Source organism: Pangasianodon hypophthalmus, chromosome 13 (genome assembly GCF_027358585.1).
Source record: "Pangasianodon hypophthalmus isolate fPanHyp1 chromosome 13, fPanHyp1.pri, whole genome shotgun sequence".
Taxonomy (NCBI): Eukaryota; Metazoa; Chordata; class Actinopteri; order Siluriformes; family Pangasiidae; genus Pangasianodon; species Pangasianodon hypophthalmus.
Window position 1 is genome coordinate 3299764 of NC_069722.1, and position 27983 is coordinate 3327746.

The 27983-nt window shown below is 39.4% G+C and overlaps 2 protein-coding genes across 2 annotated transcripts; both read left to right on the forward strand.

The window, feature by feature from the left end:
* The first annotated feature begins 3559 nt into the window (after nucleotides 1-3559).
* On the forward strand, nucleotides 3560-16928 carry LOC117598988 (toll-like receptor 5). The gene is made up of 4 exons (XM_034310181.2): nucleotides 3560-3766; nucleotides 4496-6446; nucleotides 9641-9909; nucleotides 11651-16928. The coding sequence occupies exons 1-4, from the start codon at nucleotides 3756-3758 to the stop codon at nucleotides 14301-14303; spliced, it is 4884 nt and encodes a 1627-aa protein (XP_034166072.2). The 5' UTR covers nucleotides 3560-3755; the 3' UTR covers nucleotides 14304-16928.
* LOC117598751 (toll-like receptor 5) lies at nucleotides 15129-27977 on the forward strand. The gene is made up of 3 exons (XM_034309687.2): nucleotides 15129-15137; nucleotides 18030-18298; nucleotides 22171-27977. Exons 1-3 carry the CDS (start codon nucleotides 15129-15131, stop codon nucleotides 24821-24823), a joined length of 2931 nt encoding a protein of 976 aa, XP_034165578.2. The 3' UTR covers nucleotides 24824-27977.
* The last annotated feature ends 6 nt before the right edge of the window (nucleotides 27978-27983 follow it).

Here is a 27983-nt window from a genome sequence, read left to right on the forward strand (position 1 = left end):
CAAAAATCTAAGATTTCAAGTGTTATGAACTTAAAATCATGATTTATTAAAATACCTCACGCTGGTCTTTCTTTTGATGTGATTGGCCATGAGAGGAGTTCTGCCTAGCAACAGGAGAACTAACGCTCTGATTGGTAGATAATTGCAAAAGGCGATCCTGACGTCGACTCAGTGTGCTTTCACAAAGAAAGGGCAATCATGTAGAGGATGATTTGTAAATGAAGTTAAAATTTGCAAAAAAAGTGTTAATTTCCCCAATTTATGAAGACCTTTGGGACACCCTGTATTTAAGTACACTTGAAAAATTCTGTACACTTGTTCCCTGGTAAACTAGCGGCTAGCATGCAGTGCGCTCACCGCCACGGGCCAGGGTCAAGTCACAGTCAGTAAATGATAAAATTTAGTATATGAACACAAAGCTGGGTGAAATTAATTATTAAAGTACACTGTATGAACACCAAGTTAAGTGAACTTAACAACTGAAGTACAGTCTACATGAGCACCAAGTTAAGTGAACTTAAATATACAAGTTTTGAGAGACCCCATTACTCAATTAAATCGAGGGAACGAGTTTACTCAGTCAATTGAGTCCAGTCATCTTGTTAGGGTTTTCAGATTCATTCATTTTCCATACATTTCAAAAACGTCAGTGAGCAAGGGAAGCTCTGCGATGCTTACGACCAAGAAATCAGATCCGCAATGTTTACGACTGAAAACCTGATCTGGAATGAGGCAGGAATTCAGTCAAGATGGGACGCCACACCATCATGCACACACATTCATACACTCCTTCACATCTAGGGGCACTTTAGAGCTTCCAATGCACCTCCTGGAATGTTTTTGGGAGATGGGAGGAAACCGGGGAACCTGGAGGAAACCCATGCGGACACTGGGAGAATGTGTGAGACTACGCACAGACAGAAACCCAAGCTCAGGGTCAAACTGTATGTATTCTGTACAGTAAAATAATCTGACTAAGGACAGCAAATAAGGAACAGATGAAGATTTTCTGGCTCACTGGCTGCTGTTGTTGCTTAAGACTGTGTCCCAAATGATGCCCTAAGCCCTGCGCTCCTTCTCCACATATGCATTTCCTTTATTATGTGGTTAACTTTATTACACACTCCATTCAAACCACTTACAAATGAGAAACTGCTAAATATTTAAAGCTGTAGTGTGAAATGTAGAGTGGAGGAAATATGAGACTTTTTGCCATAATTTGGACATGAGATCAAGACAGGAAAAGTTTTGTACATGGCAGTATCATCTGCAAATTTTATAATAACCATTTAAACTGACAGAATAGACTAATCAAAAGTCTTCTGGAAGTATTATATCAATTAACCCATAAAAACAGACCCTTTTTAAATTCCCTTTGGCCTTTCAGTGATGCGATTTTATACAGAAATGAAAGTAGCCATACAGACAAAGTTATCTTTAAAAGAGAGTACAGCCAGGATAAAATGGCCTCCACCACTGTAGCTGTAGATTTTGATTTTCATGTTATGTTCTGCTTCCAGCATCAAACGTGTGAAGGGTTGGAGAGAGTGCTGAAGTCAAACATGATACTGCAAAGTCATTGCAAAGAAGTGCCATCTCCTGTCCTGTTAGTTTATTTCCCATGTTCTTCACATCGTGAGATTTATATTGCTTCAAAAACCCATATGATGTAGGTTTTCCATTTGATTGAGAATTTTTTAAAAAATATATAAATACTAAACTTGTATGTGTTACACATACAAAACTGTTCCTTTTTTAATTAAAAAAAAAAAAATTCCAAGAAATTCGCTAAGAAGACAGTGATGGTTGTAATTAAGTCAACTTGAAAAATGAATTTGTTTCAAATGTAAATTAAGCTATTTGATGTCTATATTAAAATAATTCAGAATTACAGAGTCCCTCTCTTTTGGCTATCCAGTCACACTTCAACATGAGTGTCAGTGCTATGCTCTGCTTGGACATGAATCACAAAAGGCAACCTTGAAGTCTGGCCAAAAACTGGAAATCCTTGTTTTGGTTTTTTTTTTTTTTTTTTTTTTAAGGTAAACTTATATACCGAAGAGCCACAGTTCAGAGACTTCCGGAGTCTTTTGTACAATGTGTAACTTTCTAGTTTAGGACATTGCAAATAGTCCTGAGTGTTGTGCGACATGAGACACAGCTATAGTGTCATTACTAAAGGTTAAGTAACAGCAGTGTTGAAAGGCTCTTGTTCAACTGTGGATTAAACACATAAGGATTAAGCACTCTGGATTTGTTTTAATGCAGTATGTGGCAACTGCTTGTACTGCCTATATCTAGAAGCAGCCCTGATCAATGGATGGATAAATGGATATGAATCTTGAAGCACAGACATAGCAGACACAATATCATTAATGCAGGGATGCTTACTTTATTTATCAGTGCACATTTGCTGATGTAATAAATATTTAAACAGATTTTATAAAATGCAAGGAAAGCATTTTGTTATCAGAAGGTAGAGTAAGATTTCATGAAACAGTTTCAGAGTCAGGCAAAGAAGATCAATCACTGGTCAAGATTTCACAGAATTTTTCTGTTTTAGAAAAAAATTGCAAGTCGCTTGAGAGCTGCAAGTGTTGACTCTTCTCGATGAGCTGTTTCTGTCGTGGAAAACTTTCTTAACCCAGAATAAAGAAGAAATAACTTTCCAAAGTCAAAGGGTTTTTGGATGCCAAAAATCAGACTTTACTGAATCAACCAAAAAAGCCGAGACGTCTAGACCATCTGATTTACATAGTCGTGGTTCATGCTTTTATACAATTCTAAAAACAATGATCTCATTAGATGGAGTTTTCTCTTTTTTCTTTTAATCACACCCCTGCCTCTCGCCACAATTATTTCATTGTCCCTCTATCTTAGTTTTAACCATGGCGTGAGCTCAGTCAGTTTATTTAACAAAAAAAAAGTTAACATTCATCACAACCTCAACAACGCACTTCAGTATTCTGGTAGAGTAAAAAACATCTTCCCATGAGATATGACAGAGCAAAAAAAGATACAGTTTATGAATGGGAACTGTGTGCCTATTATTTTCCCACAAGCACGGTCTACCTGCAAGGTCACACCAGTTGATTCACATATAGAAGTATTCTCACAGAAATATTCTTGTAAAATCATGTGCATAAAGTCACTCTCTTCATGAGTAGGATGTACTAAAAGTACTAAATCTCTTATAATTTCTAAGTATTTTAACTCTTGATTAGACTTGATGGATTGTATGATAATCACACTTAACTCATACTCTGATTAAGAAAATTCTTCTATAGTTCAAATGAACTGACTCACAGAAAAGACCTGGAATTCCCTTCGCTTCTGTAATTTGTCTTGCCAGCAATTTTACATCATAGCTGAAAATTAGCCAACACCTTCAAACCAGTCAGACTCAAGAATTCAACACAGAATAAATGAAACCACTTGAATGAAACAAGTAGAAGACAAAGTGCCATAACACCACAAGCTTCATATCTCCACAAACAGAACCTTTCTACATGTCTATGTGTTTTTGCCTCACTGGCTTCTCTTTTCTTCGATTTGACCCTGAAACGTCAGGTGATTATGAAACCAGCGTCAGCATGTCCTACAGGAAAAGGAGAAAAACTCCGTGTACACACATCCCCAAAGGGAATTCCCAGGATTGCACTTGTGTTGACTATTTATTAAGACTCAGTAGGCATGTTCTTCCACAACCCTTCTAAGGAGAGCGAGCGTTTCCAGAACACTTTCCAGTTCTCGAGATGAAAATCTGGTAAGAAATAAAGCCTTTTTTTTTTTTTTTTAAACCAGTCATTAATCTTTGCAACAATAGTCATAGTACTTTGCATGCAGATGTTAATGTACAGATTAGATCATGGGCATGAACAAGCAGAATATACATAGCATGAATATTGTTGTTCATAGTTAAAAACCATGAAAACAGAACTGATATAAAACATGTCATGTACGCTTCAGTCTGGAATCCAATGTTACTCAAAACAAGTCGAGGATGCAGGAGGTTTTTACTTTCATGCAGTCTCAATGTTATTTTATTTAGTGAACTTTTCAATCTCCTACACTGACAAGCTCACGTTATAGACACAGAGAAAGAGACACAGATCTACATTAGAGGCAGCCTGATCCCAGCCAGCGTGATCAGGAGCAAGTACTTGTCCATATAGAGTTTCTGTTAATGATTAATTAATAAGTGTTAACATTAGTGATATTGATCATGGAAATATAATGCAAATTTATAATCCTAAATGTGATGGGTGCTCACACTAAACAGTTACTTTTGGTATCTGCTTTATTCTGGTCTTGAGTAGGATGAACATGAATTTCTATATGAGTGGGTGGAAGTGGGATTTAAAAAAAAAAAAAAGTTCTGTACACACCTCTAGTAAAATGAACAATGTGGACAAATGTGGACATTTCACTTTCATTGAACCTGAAGTGAGTGCATGTTACTCATATCATTCTAATTTTCTTTGTTTGTTTGCAGGGGTCTCAGCATGACTGACAGGCCCAGTTTTATTCTGCCACTTCTTCAAATTTGGATCTGTCTTCTTGTGGCAGAATCTACTTCAAAATGCACCATCAAAGATGATAAAGCCTACTGTGTCCTGAGAAACCTGTATGAGGTGCCAGTTTTGCCTCCCTATATAACGTATTTGGATCTAACCTTAAATGACATTAGTGAAATCCACGAGAAATCCTTCTATGGTTTGGAAGCGCTACAAATCCTTGTGATCCAGCAACAGCAAAGAAGACTTATCTTGAGGAATAATGCCTTTAGCCGACTGTCCAATCTGACAAAACTAGATCTGGCATACAACAAGAACCTACAAGTGGATCCAGGAGCATTTAATGGATTATTCAACCTTCAGATACTCAATCTTACAGAGTGCAAGTTACATGACTCTATTCTTTCAGGAGACTACCTGAGACCGCTTGTGTCTCTGGAGCAGCTTTCACTACCTGGAAATAATATAGGTAAAATCCATCCCGCTTCTTTCTTTGTCAACATGAGCAAATTGCATATTGTAGACCTCTCTAATAACTGGATTAAAAGTTTTTGTGAAGAAGATTTATTCCATTTTCAAGGCAAAAACTTCACTCTCCTTAAACTTCGTGACATCAAAATGTTTGACATGAATCCATATTGGTCTGGATGGAACAAATGTGGAAACCCGTTCAAGAACATGTCTATGACGGTGCTTGATTTGTCTCTAAATGGCTTCAGTGTTGACAAGGCAGTGCTGTTCTTTAAAGCAATCAGAGGAACCAAAATTCACATTCTGATCCTTAATGACAGCGGCAACATGGGAAAGGGAGTTTGGTACAATAATATGAAAGACCCAGACAGGAATACATTTATGGATCTGGCCGAGAGCGGCATTAAGGCTCTGGATCTGTCCAAAGCTAGCATTTTTGCTCTTAAAAATTCAGTATTCCTTTATATGCCAGACCTGGAGGAAATCTCATTAGCTCATAATTCAATCAACCAAATTGAAAGAGATGCTTTTTATGGACTGGACAATTTAAGAATGCTCAATCTGTCTCATAACCTTTTGGATAAAATCGATTCTGGAATGTTTAACAATTTACGAAGTCTTGAGACACTGGATTTATCTAACAATAACATAAGAATACTTATGTCTGAGTCATTTCAAGGACTGCCCAATTTGCTTCACCTATCTCTCTCAGAAAATTCATTACAATATGTACATACATTAGCACGCCTTCCACAACTCAAAAAGCTCTTCTTAGACAATAACAAAATTACATCATTATATGGTCTTCCAAGCCAAGCAAGAAACATCACAACTCTTGATTTGAGGCACAACAGATTAAGTAATGCTGAGAGCTTCTACACCGTATTAGTGGAATTCCCCAATATTGAAGTAATATATCTTGGAGGCAACGTGTTTTCACGGTGTGTCCTTAATGCTAAATATTTTGTGTCACCTTTAAACAATGTACAATTTCTTGACCTCCACATGACCGGCTTGCAAAATCTCTGGTTACGTGGACAGTGTCTCGACATGTTTGACCACCTTCACCAATTGCAGACACTTTTTCTTCAACAAAACATGATAAATTCTCTTCCCAAAGACATTTTCAAGGGACTCACCTCGTTAAATGCTTTAGATTTATCCTTCAACTCCTTAATGTACATGTCTAACAATATATTCCCTAAAAGCCTGAGGATACTCAAGCTTGGTCACAATCATCTCGGTTCTGTTGATCCACGAGCCTTCAGCACCCTGACCTCATTAGAGTTGTCTGGAAACCGCTTTCTTTGTGATTGTAGCCTGAGAGACTTCCAGAAGTGGTTAAGTCAGACAAATGTGAAAATGTTTTCTCCTGCTGAGGAACTGACCTGTGAGTATCCCGAACAGCAGCGAGGAAAATCTCTTCTGGATGCTGCATTGTGCAAGGACAAAAAGTATTGAAAAGCATGAAAGAGTGTACATTGATGATTATTGTTGGAATTTAACCTATCATGTACAAACCTGCTTATAAATACTTTCTATGTACAAATTTTATGCCATGGGATCACTACTAATGTAATAGCATTGTTGTTAAAGCAACAAATAAAAGCAACAAATAAACACAACAATGTTTAAATGTACTATAGAACATATAGTTTATCCTGTTCATGTGTGTGACATTGTAAGGAATAATACACAACAGCACATGCTGTTTTAGGAAAATAATCAACATCGGGGTGGTGTGATGGCAATGACTGCATTTATCTCCTCGCAGAAAACCTCACTATTTCCAGGATCATACTTTACAAATAAAAAAAAACAGATTATTAATATTATTAATATTATCTTAGATTATGTAAACAATTGCCATACAGTTACATTCAGTGAGCTTTTACTATAGAAATGATAACGTATTAGAACAAGCACATTGATCTAAACCTGTGATTCACAGATGCACTACCATTAGAGACACTGTACGTTCCATTTAAGTACGGTTTTCTTCATTAAACCTTAAGAAAAGCAAAGCTTTGGCTGGCCAAAGCTCCATAATGAGCTGAGATAGCCCCATGTTTTGTGGAGTCCCTGGTTGGGCAGAAGCTGCTGAGTAAATGCTACCTTATGGGCAAAGCCCCATGTTGGGCAAAGATGCTGCTGGTTGGACAGAAGCCCCATTATGGACAAAATACTATTGTGCAAAAAAACCCACTCTATTTATTCATATAATTTTAAGTTACAATATCAAAATACATATGAAAAAACAACATGAAATACATGAACATGTTTTTAACATGTTGAATGACAAATAAATGAAATGAAAAAAATTAAAATACACGTGAAGAAACACTTAGCATTTCACATGTCTATATCCAGAAAACATGTGTTTTTACAGTATTTTTAAATAATAATAAATTAATTTTATCAAAATTAACACTGATAATAAATTAATAACGGATGACATTAATAACGACATGGCCTCAAACAGAATTATGTCGAGAGGCTCATTTGACTTATACTATAGGCTCCTATCTAGTGAATTTAATGAGTAACTCCATTCCATAACTGGTTGAAAAGTTAAAGCTGACAAAATATCAATGAACTTAAACATTCATAGAACAAGCACAGGACAAACTGATTTGTGCCCCAGGGGGCTGCTGTTGAGGTTGGCGTAGTTCCCATTTTTGACCACTAGGTGTAAGAATAGCTCTACCTGGTTAAACTGGGTGCTGAGCAAACTGCCCCATGATCCTGAAAGGCAGGCAAATCAGCCGGACAATCAGCTTATATTGTTGGTCACACTAAATCACTGGTCACTCGAAAGAGGTAAGTAGCGATCAACAGAATTTAAAATGCACCAAGTTGTGAATGAGGAATGAGGAATAGCTGACATACTGGAGAAAGTTGACAGAATTGCATAAAATGCAATACATTTATGTGTAGGTCTAAATTGTATTGATGAAATCCATGAAGGATCTGTTTTATGGTACTACGAGTTGAAACAGATGTTGAATTATGGAGGGAAATCAAAAGAACGTTAACTTTTCACCAGATAGCTGAACTTTTCATACCTGACACTAGAGACTCCAGCTATAAACGTTAAATAAACATCTGCTTAAATGCCCCATGATTGGTTGAAGTCAAACTTTGGGCAAAAGCCCCATGTTGATCAGAAACCTGTGCTAGGCAAGCCTCAGGTTGGGAAGAAGCCTCCTTCTTGGCAAAGCCACATGCACAGCTATGGCAGTAGGTCAAAGCCCATCTCAGACAGAAGACATGTTGAGCAAAGGCCTCCTACTTGATAAAGCCCCATGTTGGACATTTAGATGGCCAAATCTCCATTTTGGTGACAAGGTTCCTGCAGGGGAAAAAATCCCATGTTGGGAAGAAGCCTCCTGATGGACAATGCAATATGCTGGGCAGAAGCCCCAGTTTGAGCAGATGCCCCATGCTGGGCAAAGCCCTATGTAGGATACAACCTGCTAAATGGCTGATATTTAAGGTCGGGTTCTGTCCCACGTGCCCCTATGGATGAGCCTCTACTGCATAAATCGTAATAAATGTATGTGTAGATCCAAATTTTATTGAAATCCATGAGACATCTATTTTATGGTATGGTTGAAACAGATGTTGAATTATGACATAAAACCAGAGTCTTCAGAACCAGAACCTTTCGCCAGATTTCATTTCTGGGTTAAAACAATCCAGACTGGGTCGATCCATATTGTACCTAGTACTGGGTTTCTGAAGTGACACAAATGTACAGTACTGTGCAAAAGTCTTAAGCACCCTATATTTTTAATACAAACTTTGTTATAGATTTTTATTTTCTGACTTCTACATTATTGATTCAGTACAAAAACATTTTCCAAACATTAGTTTTCCAGCACAAAATGAAATGTTACAGAAAAATGTTTGTATGTCAGTAAAGAAAGCAGCAGTTACATAAGAGACACTTTTCAGATAAAAACAGAATGAAGGCTGCTGGGTTTCGCTGCAGAAATAAGAAGCGAGTCGACAGTCAAAGTCTCCAGAAGAACTGTGGCTGCTTCTGCAAGATGCTCAGTAACACTTCCAGCTCATTAACTTATAAAACTGCACACACTGCACCTGAGACTACTATTTATTTTTTTTTTAAAGCGAAGGATCATCACACCAAATATTGACTTTGTTTCATTTATCACTGTTTACTGCTCTTTATAGTATTTTTTTAAATGTAGAAATATTTAATTTCATTATTTTGGAAGGCATCTTTGCTCTACAGCATTTTGCACAGTACTGTACAAGCATGACTTGTGTTGTTAAAATCCCACAATCCCTCCCACACTGTTTTTTTTATCTCTATTTCCTCATTGGAAATGAATGGGAGCAGATTTTTTATTTGTGTGCAGTGGACACATATCCTTAGAGAGCACATTTTTAATACTTGGATTTCAGAATCTATATATTTAAATATCTTAAGGTTCATCTTGAACATTTTTGCTGAGATCACTCTCCACACATTACAAGTTCAGGCTCTGCTGACTCTGATTGCCCTCCACACTGAATGAAATGAAACTGAATTTAAAGATTCTGGATTGCTGCACAGTGATGAGACTGCACTTTAGTTTGTCTCTTTTTTCTTTCTGGACTTTAAATAACACCTCGGATCCTGTTAGAGGCAGCAGGACGTTGCGAAACCCGTGCAAACAGGAGAACGTGAAGAGCAAAGCGGGAAGCTCGAGAAGGAGAAAGGAAGAATTTCGCCATTCCGAGCGGATGTGGCTGTTTTCTCATTTCCGTCCAGCGCGAGCGCGAGCGGAATTCCCAGGTTTACACTCGTACAGGTGCCAGCTGTTTACTGCAAGCCCCCGGGAACTTTCCCCTCACAGCCTCACTCCTCCAGGGAGCAAGAGCTACCACACAGCTGGAGAGGAAGTCTGATCCGGTAAGCCTAAAAAGCACACCTGTACCTCTTTAGTACCTCTTAGTGATTAGAGTTCACTATAAGGAAAGATGTTTTAATGTGTTCGCTGTGCGCATGCGCGGTATCATCCTCACTGAGTGTGGAATTTAGATGCATGCCAGAAAAGTTTGCATACTGTACATACTGTATATGAGCACAGGGCTTTTAAACTGGGTTTCAGAAGGAAGGACAGACCTTCATGTCTGATCATACCATTTCCATTAACATGACATTTTGTAACTTTTTTTTTTTCCTTTCAAATCCAGACATCACATAGTTACAACTGTAGTCCTAATTCCTGAGTTTAGTTTTCATATCCAATAAATACACCTTCATATAGTATACATTAGATTATATAGAAGTCTGTAAGACGTTATTTCGGGTTCTCACAATAGCATGGAGCGATACATTTCTGCGAGGCACTGTGGTGTAGTAGTTCGCTTTCTGCCTGACAGTTCCACAGTTCCTGGTTCAGTCCTGAGCTCGAGCTCCTGCGTCTGCAGAGTTTTGCATGCTTTCCTTGTGTCTTTGTGGGTTTCTTTCCACATACCATTAGGTGGGCTAGCTACGATAAACTGCCCCTTCGTTCAAAATTTGTGTGCACGGTGGAACGGACTGGCGTCCCATCCAGGAAACAGCACTCACTAAAGATAAATGAATTATATTTCTTAATACCACAACACTGTTTAAGGCTGGATTCTGGTTGGTCATTAGGTGTTGATTAATTTTACCGTAACAGCTCATTGACAGGGACATGTATGGCAGATGCTCCATCTAATCTAATAAACAGATTCCATCTGTCAGTGCTGTTGAAATATACAGCACTGACAGATCAGAGACATACACTATATGGCCAAGAGTTTGTAGACACCTGATCATCACACTCATACGATCTGCTTGTTCCAGATTTATTCCCCCTTTGCTGTTATAATAAGCTCCACTCTTCTGGGAAGGCTTTCCACTAGATGTTGGAGCGTGGCTGTGGGGATTTGTGTTCATTCAGCTACAAGAGCATTAGTGAGGTCAGGCACTGATGTTGGTGAGGAGGTCTGGGGTTCAGTCGGTGTTCCAGTTCATCCCAAAGGTTTTCAGTGGGGTTGAGGTCAGGGCTCTGTGCAGGACACTCGAGTTCTTCCACTCCAACCTTCACACACCATGTCTTCATGGAGCTCGCTTCGTGCACAGGGGCATTGTCATGCTGGAACAGGTTTGGGCCTCTTAGTTCCAGTGAAGGGAAACTGTAAAGCTACAGCATACAGAGACATTCTATACAGTTGTGTACTTCCAAATTTGTGGTAACAATTTGAGAAAGAACCACATATGTGGTGTGATGGTCAGGTGTCCACATACTTTTGGCCATATGTGGATACAAAAAAAAGATATAAAAAATCCATATGTGGATATAAAAAACTTGTGTTTACACACTTCTTGTGTAAAATCTGAAGTGCATATATAAGTTTTAAAGATAAAAACAGCATTAAACAGAAAAATTGTATATTTTATATATTTTTATTTTTATTATTATTAATAAAAATTAATATTTTCCATCTGTATTGTTATGTGGCAAGTTCTTCATGTCAAAACCAACGCGTTACAACCTCCAGAATAAATGGAAATCTACGTTAACCAAAATTTTTTCCATAAATATATGCCCATATGGTAAAACTACCTGAAGTGAGTGCATGTTACTCATATCATTCTAATTTTCTTTGTTTGTTTGCAGGGGTCTCAGCATGACTGACAGGCCCAGTTTTATTCTGCCACTTCTTCAGATTTGGATCTGTCTTCTTGCGGCAGAATCTACTTCAAAATGCACCATCAAAGATGATAAAGCCTACTGTGCCTTGAGAAACCTGTATGAGGTGCCAGTTTTGCCTCCCTATATAACGTATTTGGATCTAACCTTAAATGACATTAGTGAAATCCACGAGAAATCCTTCTATGGTTTGGAAGCGCTACAAATCCTTGTGATCCAACAACAGCAAAGAAGACTTGTCTTGAGGAATAATGCCTTTAGTCAACTGTCCAATCTGACAAAACTAGATCTGGCATACAACAAGAACCTACAAGTGGATCCAGGAGCATTTAATGGATTATTCAACCTTCAGATACTCAATCTTACAGAGTGCAAGTTACATGACTCTATTCTTTCAGGAGACTACCTGAGACCGCTTGTGTCTCTGGAGCAGCTTTCACTACCTGGAAATAATATAGGTAAAATCCGTCCCGCTTCTTTCTATGTCAACATGAGTAAACTGCATATTGTAGACCTCTCTCATAACTGGATTAACAGTTTTTGTGAAGAAGATTTATTACATTTTCAAGACAAACACTTCACTCTCCTTAAACTTCATGACATCAAAATGTTTGACATGAATCCATATTGGTCTGGATGGAATAAATGTGGAAACCCGTTCAAGAACATGTCTATGACGGTGCTTGATTTGTCTCTAAATGGCTTCAGTGTTGACATGGCAGTGCTGTTCTTTAAAGCAATCAGAGGAACCAAAATTCACATTCTGATCCTTAATGACAGCGGCAACATGGGAAAGGGAGTTTGGTACAATAATATGAAAGACCCAGACAGGAATACATTTATGGATCTGGCCGAGAGCGGCATTAAGGCTCTGGATCTGTCCAAAGCTAGCATTTTTGCTCTTAAAAATTCAGTATTCCTTTATATGCCAGACCTGGAGGAAATCTCATTAGCTCATAATTCAATCAACCAAATTGAAAGAGATGCTTTTTATGGACTGGACAATTTAAGAATGCTCAATCTGTCTCATAACCTTTTGGATAAAATCAATTCTGGAATGTTTAACAATTTACGAAGTCTTGAGACACTGGATTTATCTAACAATAACATAAGAATACTTATGTCTGAGTCATTTCAAGGACTGCCCAATTTGCTTCACCTATCTCTCTCAGAAAATTCCTTAAAATCCCTGCATACGCTGGCAAACCTTCCAAAACTTAAAGTACTTTACTTAGACAGTAACAAAATTCAATCCCTGTATGGTCTTCCAAGCCAAGCAAGAAACATCACAACTCTTGATTTGCAGTACAACACATTAAGTAATGCTGAGAGCTTCTACACCGTATTAGTGGAATTCCCCAATATTGAAGTAATATATCTTGGAGGCAACGTGTTTTCATGGTGTGTCCTTAATGCTAAATATTTTGTGTCACCTTTAAACAATGTACAATTTCTTGACCTCCGCATGACCGGCTTGCAAAATCTCTGGTTACGAGGACAGTGTCTCGACATGTTTGACCACCTTCACCAATTGCAGATGCTTTTTCTTAATAATAACTTCATGCAGTCACTTCCAGAAAACATTTTCAAGGGACTCACCTCTTTGAATTATTTAGATTTATCCATCAACTCTCTAACCTATATACCTAATGGCATATTTCCCAAAAGTCTGAGGATACTCAACCTTGCTTACAATAATCTCGGTTCTGTTGATCCACTAGCCTTCAGCACCCTGACCCTCATCAGCTTGCTTGGGAACCACTTTCTTTGCGATTGTAGTCTGAGAGACTTACAGACATGGTTAAATCAGACAGATGTGCAAATGTATTCCCCTGCTGAGGAACTGATGTGTGAGTTTCCTGAAGTGCAACGAGGGAAGCCTCTTCTGCATGCTAAACTATGTGAGGATGAAGAGGATGAGAAGAAGATCGAGGAGCTGAGGCTCACACTTTTCATCTGCTGCACCATACTTATTATGCTAACCACCACAGGGGCTATTATTTTTGTCCGGCTGCGTGGCTACTGCTTCAAGCTTTACAGAAAGGCAATTGTTAGGTCTAATAAACAACGCCAAAATTTTCCTGTTAACGATGGCTTCACGTACGACGTCTACTTATGTTTCAGTTCTAATGATATCAAATGGGTGACAAAGGCACTGCTGAAAAAGCTAGACACACAATTCTCTGATCAAAACGAATTACGCTGTTGCTTTGAAGCACGAGACTTCATACCGGGAGAAGACCATCTATCTAACATGCGTAACGCAATCTGGAAGAGTAAGAAGACATTATGCATCTTGTCGAGAGAGTTCTTTAAGGATGGCTGGTGCTTGGAGGCCTTCAGTCTGGCCCAGACCAGAATGCTGGAAGAGGTCAAGGATGTCTTGCTGGTGCTTCTTGTGGACAACATACCACATTACAAACTGATGAAATATGACCTGGTCAGAACCTACTTCCAGACCAGGAAGTATCTCTGCTGGCCAGAAGATAGCCAAGACTTGGAGTGGTTTTACAACCATCTTAAACATAGCATATTAAAAGACACCAAAGTCAAGCAAGTGAAAAAAGACGTTGAAACAAACGACAAAGCGACAGACTGTGAAGCAGTAACTGCATTTTAATCCATGGATATATCAGTGGAAAGATATGAAAAACATGGAAACATACAAGAAGTTGTGAATGTATTAGGTACTAGATTAATGTACCTATAACTGGTGTCTTAATGTTGACTGAAGATACAGTATATCCATTAGCTAAAGAATAAAACACCCCGAAGTTGATTACAGCACAAACCAAAGTGTTTTATTCCTCTTATACCACAGCAATTTGCCAATGCTCACACTGATTAAAGAACATTGTCATTTTTATCCATGTTTTATTACATTTAATGTAGTGTTACATTCGCAAAACAAGTTACTTCCTATTATCACATACATTATAGCAGCTATAAACAGTTGTTCCCTCACCAGTCTCTCTTTTTTCCCTCGCATGAAGTAAATAAGACAAAAAACTGCAACTTGTCAAGTTACAGAGAACCTGAAAGTGTAAACTCATCTGTCCTGTAGATGTTGGAAAACCCTGATTTTTACAAAGCAGTGGCACTGGAGACTCCTTCCATAACTGTTAAATAAACACCTCCTTACAGAAAACATTATATGGAGCGTCCACTGAACGAGGCCCTGTGTAAGTTGTTACTATAGAAACGATCACGTATTAGAAAGTGTACATTAATATAAACCTTTGATTTGCAGCTGATTAGCAGCTCTGAAGGCAGTGAAAAAAAACTGTAGAAAATCAATATCTTCTGAGCAAATTAGAGAATTCAACAGCAAAATTCAGACATTTTTTAACTTACCCCAAATGTAATCAGCCAAGTTATTGTTATTATTTAACCTTTACGTTTGTTCGCTACTTTTCCAAGCTCTGCCTAGTTGCACAGCTTCGAGATGTCTACTGTAAGAAGTAATCAGTTTTTTTCAGCATTGGGGGACAATTTTACGAGGGTCCTTCTGATGAACTCGCAATTATATTTCTTTTTTAGAAACCAGTCTTGAGTTATTTTGGCTGTATGTGTGAGATTGCTGTCCTACTGAAACATCCTTCCTCTCCCCAGATTCAGTTTCATGTTTCCTTCAAAGAACAAGTCTGTGAAGGTGACTAACCCAGCCTTTGCTTAAAAAAATAAGTACCTCAGCAAACATGTTTATTATACTCTTAGTAGGGGCCTTATGCTCCTGTGTATTTAGTCTTACGCCTCAGCAGCAGTGTGGTGGAAATTTGGCCTACGCCTTTTCTGTAGAAATCGCTCGCAATTTGTCTGACGTTCATAATGCATTGTGTTGGGTCTGCCATTACACTGGTACTCAGTGGTCGTCGTTTCCCTTAGACAATCATACCACAGCGTAGGTCAACAAGAACAGCAGACTGCCGCTTTTCGCTCAGGTCATAACATGACTGACCAAGTGCCTGGCTGTAACTTCGGCATGAATGCATGTCATGGTCTCCCTGGGGGAAATTGCACCCCTCCCCCTGCTGTGCTCCTGATAACTCTCAAAACGTCACCGATATCATTCACCATATGAGAGAAGCTATAATCACTCTACCGCCAGCTGATGACTGCGATAGTCATTTTGACCTTTTTGTTGTTACCGTGTATCTTTCAGTGTATTTCTGCTTGTGTTACGTAATCCGTATGTAGCAGTTCCACTCGACGCAGTGAAATAGGTCTTGCTTATTGCTGGGCGTGACTACCCTCTGACCTCTAGCATACGCAGCCTTAATAGATGACTGTCGTTTGAGGTTGGGGCTGTGGGACGGCCGAGTGGGCAGTGAGACCGTTTCTGATGCTCCTTAAGAGCGTGCACAGGTCCCGTTGGGACCTAAGAGGGCGTTGATATATTATGAATATATGTTGGGACGCTCTGTGCTGACCTGGTGATATCTTTTGTTCTTCTTCTGTTCTGAGCGCTGACACTCTGTGACATAATCTCACTTTGTGAAACACATCAACCACCACTTCTGTTCTCTGCTGACGCCTTTGTCTGACGCCTTTGTCTCTGCAGATATTGCATATAGATAACTCAGAATACTACACCTTTTTTGTACACTTTTTATTCCCTGTCTGCCTCAGAAAACATTGAAGAGCTTTGCTACTCAAACACTGACTTCTTCCTGATTCTAAGTGAACTCAGGAAAATCTATCACCCAACACTGAAAAAATGTACCGAGGAAGCAACAAGTTTCCATTGTGTTTCCTTAATGCTAACTATTCTGTGTCACCTTTAAACAATAGTACAATGTCTTGAGCTCCACATGACCGGCTTGCAAAACCTGCGGTTACAATGACAGTGTTTCAACATGTTTGACCACCTTCACCAGTTGCAGATACTGTTTCTTCACATTAATTACATAGCAAGAAAAAAACAAAACCAACAAAGCTTAGGTGTCCTATGTGACATGTAAGGAATAAAACACGTTATGTTTAATGTATGTTCCTAAATGTATGTTTAATGGCTTTATTATGTATATGTTTAATGTAAGTTTTTAAATGTATGTTTTGTTTTTGTTTTTTTTCTATTATATGCGGACCCCAGGAAGACTAGCAGTGCTCTAGGGCACAGCTAAAGGGGATCCTAACAAATAAACAAATGAGATGCTGTTGTAGGAAAATAATCAGTATTGGGGTGGTGTGGTGTGAATGTGACGATTACATGTATTTTTTTAATTAAAGAATGACACTTCATACTTTTTATCCATTTATTGTTACATTTATTGTAGTGGCATGACTGCAAAATGACTGTTTGTCACATTACTGAGAAATTACAAGGTGCAAACTCCTTTGTCCTGAAGACTTTCCCATGGCAGGAAACTTCCTGACGGTCACAAAGCGCTGATACTTGAGACTCCTGTTGGATGAAACCCCATTTGGGACAACAGCCCCATACTGGGCAGAAGCTCCTGTTAAAGCATTGCTTGGGAGAAAAGCTGGCCTAAAGCCTCCTGCCAGACAATGCAAAAATGTTCAGCAGAATCCCCAGTTTCAGCAGATTATATAAGGTTGGGCTCTGTCTCACCTGCCCCTGTGGATGAGCCGTCACTGAATAAAATGCAATAAAAGCGCCTTTTGTAGTTAAAAAAAATCAACCCTGTATGAAGGGTCAACATCATAGCCCAACCTTGCTGGGTTAAAACAACCCAGACTGGGTCGGTCCATATGGTACCTAGTACTGGGTTATTTTTTAAGTCAGCAATTTTTAGGCTAAATGTCCACTGCATGCAGACAGAGACTTAAACTCTCAAAATTAGCTGCAACATGCATCAGAAAAAGACGAGGGCTATTGCAGTTATTCATTTTCCAGCCATGTCAATGGGACAGAACTATATGTAGGCAGCATGCAATATCATACAGACAATGCAAAGGTGTCTTTTGTCTGACAGATCACCTCTACACGGCTGCTGCTTTTACTCTGCATGAAGGTGATGCATGATTCTCACCATGCTATGACTGAAGTTCTTGCTATCCAACAATCCCTCACACTTGTTTTTTCTTTCCTTTTTTTTTGGCTATTCCCCGTTGGAAATGAATAGAAGTGAAACTTTTGGTTGACAATTTGCATGTAGTGGACATGTGGACTTTCCTTTAGTGTACATTTTAATGCATGAACTTCAAATAGCTCTGACTCACAATATGTTAAAATATAGCTTTAAAATAACGCATTAGACGTTGCAGATTCAGGGTCAAGTTCTGCTGACTTTGAGACTCTGGATTGCTGCACAGTGATGAGACTGCACTTTAGTTTGTCTCTTTTTTCTTTCTGGACTTTAAATAACACCTCGGATCCTGTTAGAGGCAGCAGGACGTTGCGAAACCCGTGCAAACAGGAGAACGTGAAGAGCAAAGCGGGAAGCTCGAGAAGGAGAAAGGAAGAATTTCGCCATTCCGAGCGGATGTGGCTGTTTTCTCATTTCCGTCCAGCGCGAGCGCGAGCGGAATTCCCAGGTTTACACTCGTACAGGTGCCAGCTGTTTACTGCAAGCCCCCGGGAACTTTCCCCTCACAGCCTCACTCCTCCAGGGAGCAAGATCTACCACACAGCTGGAGAGGAAGTCTGATCCGGTAAGCCTAAAAAGCACACCTGTACCTCTTTATAGCATGTTCACTAGTTATTAGAGTTCATTATAACCATGCACAAGACAGAACGTTAAACAGGAGAAGAGTTATGTAATGTATTTCCTGTGCGCATGCGCGGGACTTTAAACGCGCAACTAAAGGACAGAAAAGTGGATACTGTATATACTGTATATGAGCAACGGGGTTAAACTGAGTTACAGAAGGTTGGAGAGATGAACTTCATGAGTGCCAGCAGTGTATGACCAATACATATGTTATTCATGTAAATACTTATGTTTATTTATGTTATAACAATATTTATGTTTTGCTAAAATGATACTGATATTATGAAGAAGGACATTTTGTAAACCTGACACTTTGTAACATCAGAAGGCTGTTTTTTTGTGAAATCCAGACATCTCATAGTTACAACTGTAGTCCCAAGTCTAGTTTTCATATTTAATAAACAGACCTTCACAAAAGGTCTTCATTCATACATTATACAGTAGATGATATGAGGCTCGTAAGACGTTATTTGAAGTTCTCACAAGAGCAAGGGAACTTACATTTCTGGTCTCCGGTTCAGTCCCGAGCTTGCATTACTGTCTCTGCAGAGTTTTGCGTGTTCTCCTTGTGTCTTTGTGGGTTTATTAATACAGTAATACACCAGTCAGTGGATTGGGCGTGATAAATTTGCCCCCAAGTATGAACGTGTTGGTGCTCTGGAATGGATTGGCTTCCGATCTGGCATAAAGTGCTTGCTGAAGATGAAGCAGTTATATTTCTTAACACCACATTGCTGTTGAATTCTCGATTCGTATCAGAAGGTGTTCATTAATTTTCCATATCAGCAGCACTGACAGCATTATGACAGTATTATATTTAATGTGCTTGTTCTTATACTTTACAGTTTCTATAGTAACAGCTCATTCACAGGGGACTTGTATGGCAAACGCTCCATGTAATCTAAGTGTAATAAATGGATTTTTAACAGATTTGCATTATTTTCATACATTCACTAGTCAGTTTAATAAGAACACCTGTACACCTGCTCATTTATGTACTTATCCAATCAGCCAATCATGTGGCAGCAGCACAATGCATAAAATCATGCAGATACAGGTAAAGAGCTTCAGTTAATTTTCACATCAAACATCAGAATGGGAAAAAAATGTGATCTCTATGACTTTAACCATGGCATGGTTGTTGGTGCCAGATAGGCTGGTTTCAGAAACTGCTGATCTCGTGGGATTTTCACACAAGAAAATCTCTAGAGTCTCTAGAGTTTACACAGAATGGTGTGGAAAAAAAAAAAAAACTGCCAAAAAGCGTATGAGGTTTCTCTCTGGTCAGCCAAGAACAAGAATCTGAGGCCTTCATGGGCACAGACTCACCCAAACTGGACAGTTGAAGACTGGAAAAAGACCAGGTGATTTTTTTTCTAATCTTCAAAAGTTCAGTTTGGGTGAGCCTGTGCCCATGAAAGGCTCAGATTCCTGTTCTTGGCTGACAGGAGTGGAACCTGATGTGCTCTTCTGCTGCCGTAGCCCATCCATCAAAAGGTTCAATATTTTGTGCATGCTGAAATGCTTTCTGCTCACCATGTTCGTAAAGAGTGACTATATGAGTTACTACAGTAAGGTCCATAAATATTGGGACATCGACACAATTCTAACATTTTTGGCTCTATACACCACCACAATGGATTTCAAATGAAACGAACAAGATGTGCTTTAACTGCAGACTGTCAGCTTTAATTTGAGGGTATTTACATCCAAATCAGGTGAACGGTGTAGGAATTACAACAGTTTGCATATGTGCCTCCCACTTGTTAAGGGACCAAAAGTAATGGGACAATTGGCTTCTCAGCTGTTCCATGGCCAGGTGTGTGTTATTCCCTCATTATCCCAATTACAATGAACAGATAAAAGGTCCAGAGTTCATTTCAAGTGTGCTATTTGCATTTGGAATCTGTTGCTGTCAACTCTCAAGATGAGATCCAAAGAGCTGTCACTATCAGTGAAGCAAGTCATCATCAGGCTGAAAAAACAAAACAAACCCATCAGAGAGATAGCAAAAACATTAGGCATGGCCAAAACAACTGTTTGGAACATTCTTAAAAAGAAGGAACGCACCGGTGAGCTCAGCAACACCAAAAGACCCGGAAGACCACGGAAAACAATTGTGGTGGATGACCGAAGAATTCTTTCCCTGGTGAAGAAAACACCCTTCACAACAGTTGGCCAGATCAAGAACACTCTCCAGGAGGTAGGTGTATGTGTGTCAAAGTCAACAATCAAGAGAAGACTTCACCAGAGTGAATACAGAGGGTTCACCACAAGATGTAAACCATTGGTGAGCCTCAAAAACAGGAAGACCAGATTAGAGTTTGCCAAACGACATCTAAAAAAGCCTTCACAGTTCTGGAACAACATCCTATGGACAGATGAGACCAAGATCAACTTGTACCAGAGTGATGGGAAGAGAAGAGTATGGAGAAGAAACGGAACTGCTCATGATCCTAAGCATACCACCTCATCAGTGAAGCATGGTGGTGGTAGTGTCATTTCGTGGGCATGTATGGCTGCCAATGGAACTGGTTCTCTTGTATTTATTGATGATGTGACTGCTGACAAAAGCAGCAGGATGAATTCCGAAGTGTTTCAGGCAATATTATCTGCTCATATTCAGCCAAATGCTTCAGAACTCATTGGACGGCGCTTCACAGTGCAGATGGACAATGACCCAAAGCATACTGCAAAAGCAACCAAAGAGTTTTTGAAGGGAAAGAAGTGGACTGTTATGCAATGGCCAAGTCAATCACCTGACCTGAATCCGATTGAGCATGCATTTCACTTGCTGAAGACAAAACTGAAGGGAAAATGCCCCAAGAACAAGCAGGAACTGAAGACAGTTGCAGTAGAGGCCTGGCAGAGCATCACCAGGGATGAAACCCAGCGTCTGGTGATGTCTATGCGTTCCAGACTTCGGGCCGTAATTGACTGCAAAGGATTTGTAACCAAGTATTAAAAAGTGAAAGTTTGATTTATGATTATTATTCTGTCCCATTACTTTTGGTCCCTTAACAAGTGGGAGGCACATATGCAAACTGTTGTAATTCCTACACCGTTCACCTGATTTGGATGTAAATACCCTCAAATTAAAGCTGACAGTCTGCAGTTAAAGCACATCTTGTTCGTTTCATTTGAAATCCATTGTGGTGGTGTATAGAGCCAAAAATGTTAGAATTGTGTCGATGTCCCAATATTTATGGACCTGACTGTATATTCTTCCTGGCAGCTTGAACCAATCTGGTCATTCTCCTCTGACCTCTCTTAGGAACAAAACATTTCCACCCACAGAGCTGTCACTCACTCAGTGTTTTTTGTTTTGTTGTTTTGTTTTTCGCACCATTCTGTATGAACTCTAGAGACTGCTGTGTGTGAAATTCTCAGAAGTTCCAGAAATACTCAAACCAGCCCATCTGGTACCAACATCAGTGCCACAATCAAAGTCGCAGAGATCACACTTTTTCTTCATTCTGATGTTTGATGTGAACTGAACACCTTTGGGATGAACTGGAACACCGACTGAACCCCAGGGCTTCCCACCCAACATCAGCGCCTGACCTCGCTAATGCTCTTGTAGCTGAATGAACACAAATCCCCACAGCCACGCTCCAAAATCTAGTGGAAAACCTTCCCAGAAGAGTGGAGCTTATTATAACAGCAAAGGGGGAATAAATCTGGAATGAGATGTTCAACAAGAAAATATGGGTGTGATGGCAAAAATCTATAGTGTTCATGCCCACAAAGTAAAAATACTGGACTTGAGTGCATGTTACTCATATAATTCTAATTTTCTTTGTTTGTTTGCAGGTGTCTCAGCATGACAAGCAGATCTAGTTTTATTCTGCCAATTTTTAAACTTTGCATCTGTTTTCTGCTGACAGAATCTACTTCAAGATGCTTCATCAAAGATAATAAAGCCTACTGTGCCTTGAGAAACCTGTATGAGGTGCCAGTTTTGCCTCCCTATATAACGTATTTGGATCTAACCTTAAATTACATTAGTGAAATCCACGAGAAATCCTTTTATGGTTTGGAAGCGCTACAAATCCTTATGATCCAGCAACAGGAAATAAGACTTATCTTGAGGAATAATGCCTTTAGCCGACTGTCCAAACTGACGAAACTAGATCTGGCATACAACAAGAACCTACAAGTGGATCCAGGAGCATTTAATGGATTATTCAACCTTCAGATACTCAATCTTACAGAGTGCAAGTTACATGACTCTATTCTTTCAGGAGACTACCTGAGACCGCTTGTGTCTCTGGAGCAGCTTTCACTACCTGGAAATAATATAGGTAAAATCCGTCCCACTTCTTTCTTTGTCAACATGAGCAAACTGCATATTGTAGACCTCTCTCATAACTGGATTAACAGTTTTTGTGAAGAAGATTTATTCCATTTTCAAGGCAAACACTTCACTCTCCTTAAACTTCATGACATCAAAATGTTTGACATGAATCCATATTGGTCTGGATGGAACAAATGTGGAAACCCGTTCAAGAACATGTCTATGACGGTGCTTGATTTGTCTCTAAATGGCTTCAGTGTTGACATGGCAGTGCTGTTCTTTAAAGCAATCAGAGGAACCAAAATTCACATTCTGATTCTTAATTACAGCGGCAGCATGGGAAAGGGAGTTTGGTACAATAATATGAAAGACCCAGACAGGAATACATTTATGGATCTGGCCGAGAGCGGCATTAAGGCTCTGGATCTGTCCAAAGCTAGCATTTTTGCTCTTAAAAATTCAGTATTCCTTTATATGCCAGACCTGGAGGAAATCTCATTAGCTCATAATTCAATCAACCAAATTGAAAGAGATGCTTTTTATGGACTGGACAATTTAAGAATGCTCAATCTGTCTCATAACCTTTTGGATAAAATTGATTCTGAAATGTTTAACAATTTACGAAGTCTTGAGACACTGGATTTATCTAACAATAACATAAGAATACTTATGTCTGAGTCATTTCAAGGACTGCCCAATTTGCTTCACCTATTTCTCTCAGAAAACTCATTACAATCCCTGCATACGCTGGCAAACCTTCCAAAACTTAAAGTACTTTACTTAGACAGTAACAAAATTCAATCCCCTTATGGTCTTCCAAGCCAAGCAAGAAACATCACAACCATTTATTTGCAGTACAACAGATTAAGTAATGCTGAGAGCTTCTACACCGTATTAGTGGAATTCCCCAATATTGAAGTAATATATCTTGGAGGCAACATGTTTTCATGGTGTGTCTTTAATGCTAACTATTCTGTGTCACCTTTAAACAATGTACAATTTCTTGACCTCCACATGACCGGCTTGCAAAATCTCTGGTTACGAGGACAGTGTCTCGACATGTTTGACCACCTTCATAAATTGCAGATGCTTCTTCTTAATAATAACTTCATGCAGTCACTTCCAGAAAACATTTTCAAGGGACTCACCTCTTTGAATTATTTAGATTTATCCATCAACTCTCTAACCTATATACCTAATGGCATATTTCCCAAAAGTCTGAGGATACTCAACCTTGCTTACAATAATCTCGGTTCTGTTGATCCACTAGCCTTCAGCACCCTGACCCTCATCAGCTTGCTTGGGAACCACTTTCTTTGCGATTGTAGTCTGAGAGACTTACAGACATGGTTAAATCAGACAGATGTGCAAATGTATTCCCCTGCTGAGGAACTGATGTGTGAGTTTCCTGAAGTGCAACGAGGGAAGCCTCTTCTGCATGCTAAACTATGTGAGGATGAAGAGGATGAGAAGAAGATCGAGGAGCTGAGGCTCACACTTTTCATCTGCTGCACCATACTTATTATGCTAACCACCACAGGGGCTATTATTTTTGTCCGTCTGCGAGGCTACAGCTTCAAGCTTTACAGAAAGGCGATTGTTAGATTTGTGGAGGGAGGCCCAAAATTGCCTGTTAACGATGGCTTGATGTATGACGTCTACTTATGTTTCAGTTCTAATGATATCAAATGGGTGACAAAGGCACTGCTGAAAAAGCTAGACACACAATTCTCTGATCAAAACGAATTACGCTGTTGCTTTGAAGCACGAGACTTCATACCGGGAGAAGACCATCTATCTAACATGCGTAACGCAATCTGGAAGAGTAAGAAGACATTATGCATCTTGTCCAGAGAGTTCTTTAAGGATGGCTGGTGCTTGGAGGCCTTCAGTCTGGCCCAGACCAAGATGCAGAAAGAGGTCAAGGATGTCTTGCTGGTGCTTCTTGTGGACAACATACCACATTACAAACTGATGAAATACGAACCGGTCAGAACCTACTTCCAGACCAGGAAGTATCTCTGCTGGCCAGAAGATAGCCAAGACTTGGAGTGGTTTTACAACCATCTTAAACATAGCATATTAAAAGACACCAAAGTCAAGCAAGTGAAAAAAGACGTTGAAACAAACGACAAAGCGACAGACTGTGAAGCAGTAACTGCATTTTAATCCATGGATATATCAGTGGAAAGATATGAAAAACATGGAAACATACAACAAGTTGTGAATGTATTAGGTACTAGATTAATGTACCTACAACTGGTGTCTTAATGTGCACTGAAGATACAGTATATCCATTAGGTAAGATGTGGCCCAACTCAAAGTGGAGTTACAATTGAAACACTTAAGTTGATATTGTTTTATTCCGCTTATACCACAGCAATTTGCCAGAGCTTACAAAACTTTTTATCTGTTTACAATTATGGCTAATTTTGTGGAATGTCCACAAAACAAGTTAGTTCCTGTTATAACTTCCATTATTCAATTTCAATTCAATTCAATTTTATTTGTATAGTGCTTTTAACAATGGACATTGCCACAAAGCAGCTTTACAGAAATTAATGGATTCACAAAAATATATTGTAAATATTTGAATTTATCACTGTGAATTTATCCCTAATGAGCAAGCCAGTGGCGATGGTGGCAAGGAAAAACTCCCCGAGATGATATGAGGAAGAAACCTTGAGAGGAACCAGGCTCAAAAGGGAACCCATCCTCATCTGGGTGTAACGGATAGTGCGATTATAAATAAATCCCTTCTATTATTGTGTACTATATGGACAAATAGTGCAATTGTGCAACCAATAAATTCATCACAGTTTTTGCAAGAAGTCCGGCTGGTTAAAATCTACCCACTGTCCACTGATGAAGTCCTGAGTACGAAGCTGCTCGTGGCAACTGCAGCCCCAAAGCCACTACAGCAATCGCAGTCCCAAGCCATTACAGTACAGCTCCCCATATGTGATCCCCATGCCATCTCCACAGCCCCCAGGTGGCGCCATCCCCAGCAATCCAAACAGTTCTTCAGGCAATCCATATGGGGCCACCCCCAGCAGCAGCGAGCGAACTCAACCGATGAGAACTCCAACCAGAAGTAGGGCATCAGGATGGGTCAGGCAGCGAGGAGGAGCAGAAGGGGTCAGGATCACTGGCATCACTGGCATCTCAGAAGTAGCATGTGTAGCTCGACAGAGAGTGAGGGAGAGAGAGAGATGGAGAGAAAGTAAGAGATTGTTAGGTGAGCTTTTGTCCTCTAATAGTTAAGCATGATGTACTTTGCATGCAGAGTGCAAGCAGGGACTCCGGCAAGACTAGCTATGACAGCATAACTAAAAGGGAGAGCCAGAAGCTAACACAGACATGAGGGCACCCTGGGACATAAAGCAGCCAGCCACTCCCCTGTCGACAAACCTGAGTGAACGTGTGAGAGTGGGGGGGCGACAACATCCAAACATCCCAGTTCACCACAACACTCTATGCCTGTGAAACCCTCCAGACCTGCCCCTGTACCTAAGAAAACTATTCACAAAAGGCTTGACTAAACAAATATGTCTTCAGCCTCGACTTAAACACTGAGACTGTGTCTGAGCCCCGAACACTAAGTGGAAAGCTGTTCCATAACTGTGGGGCTTTGTAAGAGAAAGCTCTACCCCCAGCTGTAGCCCGCATTATTCGAGGTACCAACAAATAGCCTGCACCTTTTGATCTGAGTAGGCGTGACGGATCATAAAAGACCAAAAGTTCACTCAGGTACTGTGGCGCGAGACCATTTAGTGCTTTATAGGTCAATAGTAGTATTTTATAATCAATACGAAATTTGATTGGGAGCCAATGCAGTGTGGATAAGATAGGGGTGATGTGGTCATATCTTCTGGTTCTAGTAAGGACTCTCGCTGCTGCATTCTGGACTAACTGGAGCTTGTTTATGCATCTACTGGCACATCCAGACAGTAAGGCATTACAATAATCCAACCTAGAGGTAACAAAAGCATGAACTAATTTTTCTGCATCGTGTAGTGATCATTATAGCAGTTATAAACTGTTGTTCCCTCACTAGCCTCTCTTTTTTCAAGACAAATAAACATTAAAATGCAGCTTATCATGTTGCTGAGAAACCACAAAGTTTACAAAGTGTAAATGTCTGTCCTGAAGATGTCAGAAAACCTGAAGCTTTACTACTAAATATTCCAAAGCACTGACACTGGAGACTCCTTCCGTAAATGTTAAATACACGTCTCCTTCCAAAAAAACCTATGTGTTACTATATAAACGACAATGTATTAGAAGGAGCGCATTAATATAAACCTGTGATTTACAGCTGTACTACTGTACTACTCAGAGCTGCTGGCAGTAGTGAAAACAACAGTAGAAATTAATCAATACCTTCTTATCAGATTAGGGAATTCAACAGCGCTGTCGTTAAAGTAATGTTTAACTACTTGTGATACAGTCTAGTGAAACATCTACTAATCTGGACATTTTTGAACTTACCCCAAATGTAGTTGATCAGCAAAGTTATAGCTTTGTTATGTCCTTTATGTCCTGTTCACTACTTATCAAAGCTCGGTCCTACTGCACAGCTTCGAGGTATCTATGGTAAGAAATAAAGAGCTTTTTGCAGCATTGTAGGACAATTTTGGCCCATTCCTCTTGGCACAGAGTCCCCCTGATGGACTCACAATTTCAAAATCCTCAACAATTTTTCAATGGCATTCAAGTCATGCAAGCAACTTAACCTTCTTTGTTAGAAACCATTCTTGAGTTATTTTGTCTTGGATAAATGCCCATCTTCTCACCAGATTCAGTTACTTCACTCGGTATGGTATTCTTGGGATCATAAGTGAAACCTTTCTTTTCTCCAAACATGACAAACTGAAGTATTGCCAAAGAGATCTATATAAACGCTTTATATGCCAAATATACTTTAAATTTTACAATGCCAAAATACTGTGGAATACACTGTATACATACATTATGAAACAGGTACAGTATAGGTATAAACAATGTAAATGTACACTTAAGGGTCCATTTGTGTTTTTGTGGTACACAACTTTACTTTACCAGGTATTTACAGGCATAAAAGATGCACACTTCTTGTTACCAACCTGTAGCAAGCACCTGAAAGTGCATTTCAAAACACATGTTTTTTCTATGTAGTCCTGGCTTTTGTCAAGTAGAAGCTCTATGTAAAATGTGTACTTTTAACCTAAAAGCACTTTTATTTTAAACAAGTCTATAGCAACCACTGATGATTGTAAAAAATGTCATTTCTGATTCATTACTGTTGGTAAATGATTTTACATAAACAATGAAATTGCTTGAACAGAGT